This window comes from Haliaeetus albicilla, chromosome 4, assembly GCF_947461875.1.
Source record: "Haliaeetus albicilla chromosome 4, bHalAlb1.1, whole genome shotgun sequence".
NCBI classification, from domain to species: Eukaryota; Metazoa; Chordata; class Aves; order Accipitriformes; family Accipitridae; genus Haliaeetus; species Haliaeetus albicilla.
The window spans coordinates 30,079,644-30,086,714 of NC_091486.1; the positions used below are offsets into that span (position 1 = coordinate 30,079,644).

At 43.3% G+C, this 7,071-nt stretch overlaps 1 protein-coding gene and 2 non-coding genes across 3 annotated transcripts; all 3 read left to right on the plus strand.

Annotated features, from left to right (window-relative positions):
• Positions 1-301: 301 nt before the first annotated feature.
• On the plus strand, positions 302-4,469 carry EEF1B2 (eukaryotic translation elongation factor 1 beta 2). The gene is made up of 6 exons (XM_069781686.1): positions 302-463; positions 886-1,008; positions 2,368-2,491; positions 2,873-2,939; positions 3,620-3,745; positions 4,279-4,469. Exons 1-6 carry the CDS (start codon positions 384-386, stop codon positions 4,431-4,433), a joined length of 675 nt encoding a protein of 224 aa, XP_069637787.1. The 5' UTR covers positions 302-383; the 3' UTR covers positions 4,434-4,469.
• Positions 2,721-2,797, plus strand: LOC138685257 (small nucleolar RNA SNORD51). Its single transcript, XR_011324540.1, has one exon. It is a non-coding gene; the product is annotated as a small nucleolar RNA SNORD51 (small nucleolar RNA).
• Positions 3,244-3,377, plus strand: LOC138685258 (small nucleolar RNA SNORA41). The gene has a single exon (XR_011324541.1). It is a non-coding gene; the product is annotated as a small nucleolar RNA SNORA41 (small nucleolar RNA).
• Positions 4,470-7,071: the final 2,602 nt, after the last annotated feature.

Consider the following 7,071-nt stretch of genomic DNA (forward strand, 5'->3'; position numbering starts at 1 on the left):
CTCCGGCAACTTCCGCTGCTGCCTGCGGGGCGTGGCGGGGCTGGGGGGGGCGTGGCGGTGGCGGAATGGACACGGCAGTAGAGGAAGTCCTACGGCACCCCGTAACGCTGAAAAGCTTCCTGTGCTCTGCCGTTAACTTCACGTTCATCACTGCGATCCTTCTCCGCAGCGCTGACGTCCCGTCCGCCGCACGCCCTGCGCCGGAGCAGCCAACCCGTGAGGAACTACCTCGCGGTTCGTTCTTGCGGAGGGATCGATGGGCGTGCGGAATGCGGAGGGATACCGGCCGCTATATAAAGGCGGCGCAGGGGCTGCTGGGCCTCTTTGCGCGGCGGTCGGGCTCGGGGTGCGGGCGGGAGCGTGTGTGCCGCGCCGCCGCCGTCATGGGCTTCGGGGACCTTAAGTCCGCTGCCGGCCTCCGGGTCCTCAATGATTTCCTGGCTGACAGGAGCTATATCGAGGGGTGAGAGGCGGCTGGGGGAGCGCTGGGGCTCGGGGGAGGCGAGCCTGACCAGGCCGCCGTGAGGCCCGCTGGCCTGACGGGAACCAGCGGTGGGGGCGGGGGGCCGTGCTCTGCCGGCGCCGGCGGGGGGGGCGGGGGCGGCCTTCAGGCACGCGCGTGTTCCGATCCCCGGTAGCTGCCGCTGCGGGCGGCCCAGCGCCGGAGCTGGCCGAGCTCCCGGGCCGCTGCAGCCCGCCCGCGGTGGCGAGCCCGCCTGGCTTCTCGCACTTTCTGCGGTGCTCGCCGCCGGGCCTAGCAGCAGCCAGGCGGACGCGCCGAGCTGCTGCTGCGGCGCGGTCGTCTCTGCGCTCAGCGGCTGCTGCTTCTTCACGTCTTCCTGCGTGCACCGAGGAAGGGGCTTAACTTCGGCTTATTCTCCGCAGGTACGTCCCTTCTCAGGCTGATATAGCAGTCTTTGAAGCAATCGCTGCCCCACCTCCTGCAGACTTGTTTCATGCTCTTCGGTGGTACAATCATATTAAGTCGTACGAAAAGCAGAAGGCAAGGTATGGTTAAATGGTAAAGCTGGAATATACGTACGAACTAGCCTGTGAAGTGTTGCATTTGGTTTTCCGAGTTTGAACAAAACACCGTTTTTCCCTGGTACCACGTGGCTTTTTGTGTTGCCATTGGAACAGGAAGAGCTTGGGAAGCAGAGCAGACTTCTGTCAGTACATCACACTTTTCACTTAGAATTTGGGCAACCTGATTCTGTCTCTGTTTAGTTGCTGACATTTCTATTAAAGCTTATAAGAAAAGCTTGAGTTTTTATTGCTGCCATTTTCACAGATAACTATCCTGGAAGCTGGAAATAATTTATCAGTAATCGACCCCATAAAGACAACATGAAAATGGGCTAGAAAGTGTTAGAGGAGCTTTTAGCGATAAATACACAGTACATAGATGATAAATAAGGAAAGTGTTCGTTCAGATTTTTAGTCCCGGGAGATAAAACAAAATATGATTTGCAATGCAGAAGCACATATAAAGAAAGGGAAATATGAAAGCAAATGTTATCTTTTTTTCTTTTTTAGTGATTTTAGTGTTCATGAAAGGTGCTGTATTGACATCCATGGAGACTGCAGGCCTCTCTAAAAAGGTACAGCATAGGTAGTGTCAGTATTGCTACACTGCCTCCTCTATGTGCCTCAGTCCTGTTTGCAGGGATGTAAAGTTGGGTGGCTTAGTCACCAGGCCATTTCCAAAGCTCTTAAAATGCTATAAGGGGACTGAGAAAGTTGCTTCACAAAGTCCATTCTGGAAACTACTAGTTCCTGAAAACTAAAGCTAGTTTTATGACTCTCATAATGGCAGTTCACAGAAACAGAACTATGGGCTTATTCTAAGACAGAACTATATGAACTATAGGAGCATTAATTCAGGGGGTTCTGGTCCCTCGTGTGCTGTTGAGAGCTAGCGTTCAGAGTAAAGCATTCACTGACACTTGCAAAGTCACAGGATCAGTTACCTTGCAATAATGTGTTTTTTGTCACTATTATGAAAATATTTTTAGGGAAGCATGAACAAGAAGTTGATAACTTCCTACACAGAATGTAATGCAGATAAATTATTCCAATAAGAAAGCTTTTTCTAACCATATAGTTAGGTGGAGCAGCAATGTTGGCCAGGATCGTGTCAGCTTAGATGAAAAATCTTTGAATATGGGATTTGCTGTAGTCTCAGCTAGCATGTCAGGAACATTGGGCATTGTCTTTGGGGAGGTTCTGTTTTCAAGTAGCAGAATTAGATACTTTTTTTTTTAGGACAGCATTTTTACTATGAATGCATTTGTAGGTTTTTTGACAAATTGGCAGTATTTACATTGACGTTTGAGTAGGTTCTTAATATCTGCTGTTTTCTTTCAGCTTGCCAGGAGTGAAGAAAGCTTTGGGGAAATACGGTCCTGCTGATGTTGAGGACACAACAGGTGCAGCCACAGATAGCAAAGATGATGATGACATTGATCTTTTCGGGTCTGATGATGAGGAGGTACTTGTGGCCTTTTTGTATTATATTTGCGTTTTTTAGAAATACCCAGGTATGCAGATTTTTGCCTTAACTAGTTTTAAGTTACTTAAATTTGTGACCTTAATACCAGAATCTAATTGGGATTCTTAAATTTAGCTGTGTTTGCAAAACAGAAAAGCTTGGAAGGTAAAAACTCAAGAGTTGGAAAGGAATGTGTTGCAATGGGGTGAACTGTCTACTTTAACTTTGACTGGTTACATGATGAATAAAACAAAAAATCACCATCTTTCGGCTGACAGTTGTGATGATTTGTTTTTGCCTGAGCAGATGCCAGTCAATTTAGTAATGCTTTAAAGATGCGGAGTTTTGGTCCTTTTCTGTAACTTTAGATTTCTCTTTCAGGAAAGCGAAGAAGCAAAGAAACTGAGGGAAGAACGTCTGGCCCAGTATGAATCAAAGAAGTCCAAAAGTATGTCTGGCAAGAACTTATCTTTTATGCTTTGGTTAATTTTCATTCATTTGAACAGGATGGCTAGAAACACTAATTAACTGTAACAGTTAAACTTGACTGGAATGAGATGGGAGTAATTAGCTTCACTTGAATTGCCTGTGAGCTTAGCCTTTCCCATAGCAAATGGGAACCTTAACACAGTTTTTTGTCCTGCTTAATACACTCTTGTTTGTCTTACCCAGAGGCTGAGCTTTCTATATGAAAAGATAACCCCAGGATTTTCTTTTAAAAGTTTAGAGAAAAGGCTGCAATGTGCAAGTCCCTCCACAGCTACTGGTCTGGAACTGTTCAGAACTGTAGCAGTTGCAGTATTCCCTCTGTGGAAAATAAACTGTTACACAGCATTAAGCTCCTTCTCAGATCCTCTGAAAAGGACTTCCTATGTAACAAACAATGTAGGCTTCTGAATCTGTGTTTTCTTATGAGACTTTCTCAAGAACATAAGTATGTACGTCTTGAACATTGGGATATGCATAGCTTAAATACTTTGGAAATGTATGTTGGACCAAGAGGCCTGTGACAGCTGTGCGAGGAGGTTCTTGTTCATGAAATTGGAAAAGTTGTTCTTGTAAAGCTAGTTTGCAAGTATATTCATAAGTTTTTGAAAATTTCCTAGCTTTTTTCCCATCTTCCCCCAGAACCAGCTGTTGTTGCCAAGTCATCAATCTTGCTTGATGTGAAACCTTGGGATGATGAGACAGACATGGCCAAACTAGAGGAGTGTGTTCGAAGCATTCAAGCAGATGGCTTGGTCTGGGGATCATGTAAGTAGGAGAAAATTTCAAAGCAGGGAGAGGGGAGAGGTAATGCAGTCTCTTAAGATAATGTATGAATAGGTAGACTTGTGGTCATTGTTTGGTGATGTGTGAAAATGCAGGTAGCTAAAATAGCGAGGAAATTACAATACTACAGTACTTCAGTATCTTGGCATAGTCAAAAAGGTGTATTAGTGCAGCAGCCAGACTAAGATTCAAATACAGGTTTTAAAAGCTTTAAAACTTTGGCTCTGCTATCCTGCATGTCCCTGTACAGTTCCTGATGCAGCAAGCAAACACCCATACATCCACATCACCGGTTTGGGGGGGTGGTGGGGAACCCACAAAAAGAAACCCCTTTTGACCACCTTGTAATGAATGCTGTTTTGTTGATTAGGCAGTTGATAATACAGAACAAACTGGTTTTTATGTACTCCTGCAAACTACTTTGGTCAGTTCAATCTTAGATCTGCATTTTTAAGAGATTCTATCAATCAAGTACTAAATGCTCTTTTTTTTTCTTTGTTTTTTTTTTTTTGCAGCCAAGCTAGTACCAGTTGGCTATGGTATCAAAAAGCTTCAGATCCAGTGTGTTGTTGAAGATGATAAAGTTGGAACAGATATGCTGGAAGAGAGAATAACAGCTTTTGAAGATTATGTACAATCAATGGATGTAGCTGCTTTCAATAAGATTTAAGTCTTGATATATCTAGAATAAATGTAATTGCAAAAATTGGGCTGTGTCTGGTTAATTCAAAATCATAGTGTAATCCAACTCAAATATAAAATTGGTTGATGGGTAAAGCAGAAACTAAAACTGAATTTCAGGGTTGCTACAACACCCAACTGTAGCACCCAAGAGTATGAGCAGAGGTTACCATCAGTCCAGATTTAACATTTATGTGGCTTTAAAAATCTGAAATGCTCTTTGCTTCATTTTGGGGGAAAGTCACATCTTTAGAAATTTCTGTAATTCTTCTGGAAGGAGTGATGGCTTTAAGGGAAGAGCACAGGGCTCAGGCATGGTGCAAAATAACTTCTTTTAGCAGATAAACAGTAGTATAAATTCTTTTTGCTTAATAAGGGTGGTGACTAACCAAATACACTGTGGCTTTTGCTGAAAGCTAAAACTCTGCTTCACTGAGAGTGGAGATGAAGGTAAGTTAGAAGCAACTGCAATGCACTAGAGATGATGAGGCATACAATGAAACGGACTACTTGGAGCTGAGACTACCACGGTACCTTCTCGTCTCCTGTTGTTTGGACTTGGAGCTCTTTTCCTCCGAGGTGCGAAAACGTTTGCTTCAGATTTCGCATCTTTTCTGGGGCTTAATTAGTACAGCAAATAACGGTATTGGTAAAAGCTCCTCCTTTCCTATTCCAAGGTCCTTGGTGCGTCCTGCACCTTGAAGAGCCTGGGCAGGCACCGTGGGGAGCGGCGTTGTCCTTCCTGAAAGGTGCTGGGAGCTCCGAGGCGACCAGGGGGCAGCACACGCCTGCCACAGGGACTCCTCGGCATCGGCTGCCTGACCCGGCGCTGTGGTACTGTGGGGCTACAGCTAATGCAGGTGGATAATTTTCTTGTATACTAAACTTGAAGCATGCTCCAGGCTAAAAACAAAAAAATAAGGGTTCGATTAAAAGGCAAAGATAAAGTGGCATAATTAACAGCAGTTTGAGCTGCCTGCTTGGCTCCAGATTGGTTTCTAGATTGATTTTGACATCTTTTAAAGATTGAAGAACCTATCGACTAAATTACTTTCCAAAAACGATCTGTAGGAATGACACAAATGTAAAAGCTGTCACAAGTTATGAAGCTTGTAGATAAACTCACATTTCTGGGCCTTCCGTTTGAAAGAATTCATTGTGACCATGAAATGGAAGCCTTTTATGTGCCACATTGGTCACTCTGAGATGAAGATGCTCAGTGCTGAAGACTGACAGCAGCAGCTAAAATAACTCTTTTTGTTCTTTTTTTCACGGAGCATCTGCGTGTGGTTATCTGGCACAGCAGGTCCTGTTTCTCTTTGCTGAAAGGTCTGCCAACTTCACATTATGGAAGAAGAGCTTTGTTTTATAATTCATCTCAGAAAAAATTCTGCCTGCCAGAGGTTTAAAGCGCAATTAAAGAATTGGAAGTAAGTATAATTACAGGCTTCATTCCCACCTTCCATAAACTTAACTTCTAAAAGACTAGCTTCATCCTGTGTGTGATTAATGCACAGTACCCTTTCTGTGGCAATTCTCTAGCTGTCGCTTCTGCTAAATCATGTAGCTTAGCTTTAGAAACTGTCACGGTGCTGTTAAAAGCAAGAAATTAGCAAATGCCACACCAGAAAAAAATGAAATAAACATTCTGCCACAAAAATGTAATTTTTATTATCCTTGGCCATCACTGTTTCTGACCTCCCGTTCAATGTGCTTCTTACCTTTAAACTCTTTCCTTGACCTTGAAATTAAATCTCTAAGTGGATAAAATTGTTTGATTTATAGACTGTAACTTTGCTAAAATACAGCACTATAAGCCATCCATCTCACCTGCCAGACTGGATTTTTATGTGTGTTTCATTTATGTGAAGCATGCATGCACAAACTCTTCAGTTGTTAGCATTTCATTTGGGGTTTTTTTTTTGTCCTGATGTTCGAAGGAAACTTGCTGCATAGAAACAAACCAAAAAAAAAAAAAGCTAGAGAGCACAGTCTCCCCAGTTACAAAGTAGATGGGCATGTGGGCAAGAGAATTCCACAGAATCCACATATATCTACGTCAGGGGGTTTTGTGTAGTATTTGGTTATGTGCTGGTATATTACTGTGCCATCATGCCTGTGAAAAATAAGCATCTTGGAGTAAATGAGACACTTCTATCCCAAGTGCACCGCATAACAGAAAGATCGCCAGAAAGTTCTAGAACTTAAATATGAGATACATACAAATACTGGGAAAACAGTTTCAACAAAGTATTGGTTACAAACTAACCTACATAACAATGTGCAGAAGTACAAACTGTTCAGGAAGCAGGTAAGAGTAAGTAACCAGAACCTGTCTATTATGAAATGTGTCAATAGCTATTTTTCTTGAATGAATGGTTGATCATAGAGCTATTTCCTATGAAGTGTTTTTCTATAGTATCTTTTAGCATGATAAGAGAGATCCCCTCTGGCTTTTTTTCCACTGTGGTGGGTTGAATGAGCATTCCCGAGTCCAAGCAGCACGGAACTGTTGGTGTTATTTTGGAAACAGAAACTTAGAGAGTTATCTGTTTCGTTCAGGTATCTTCCACACATTACTCTTGCAGAAATGATTTGGAGATAATTCTGTAACTGATCCTGGTGTG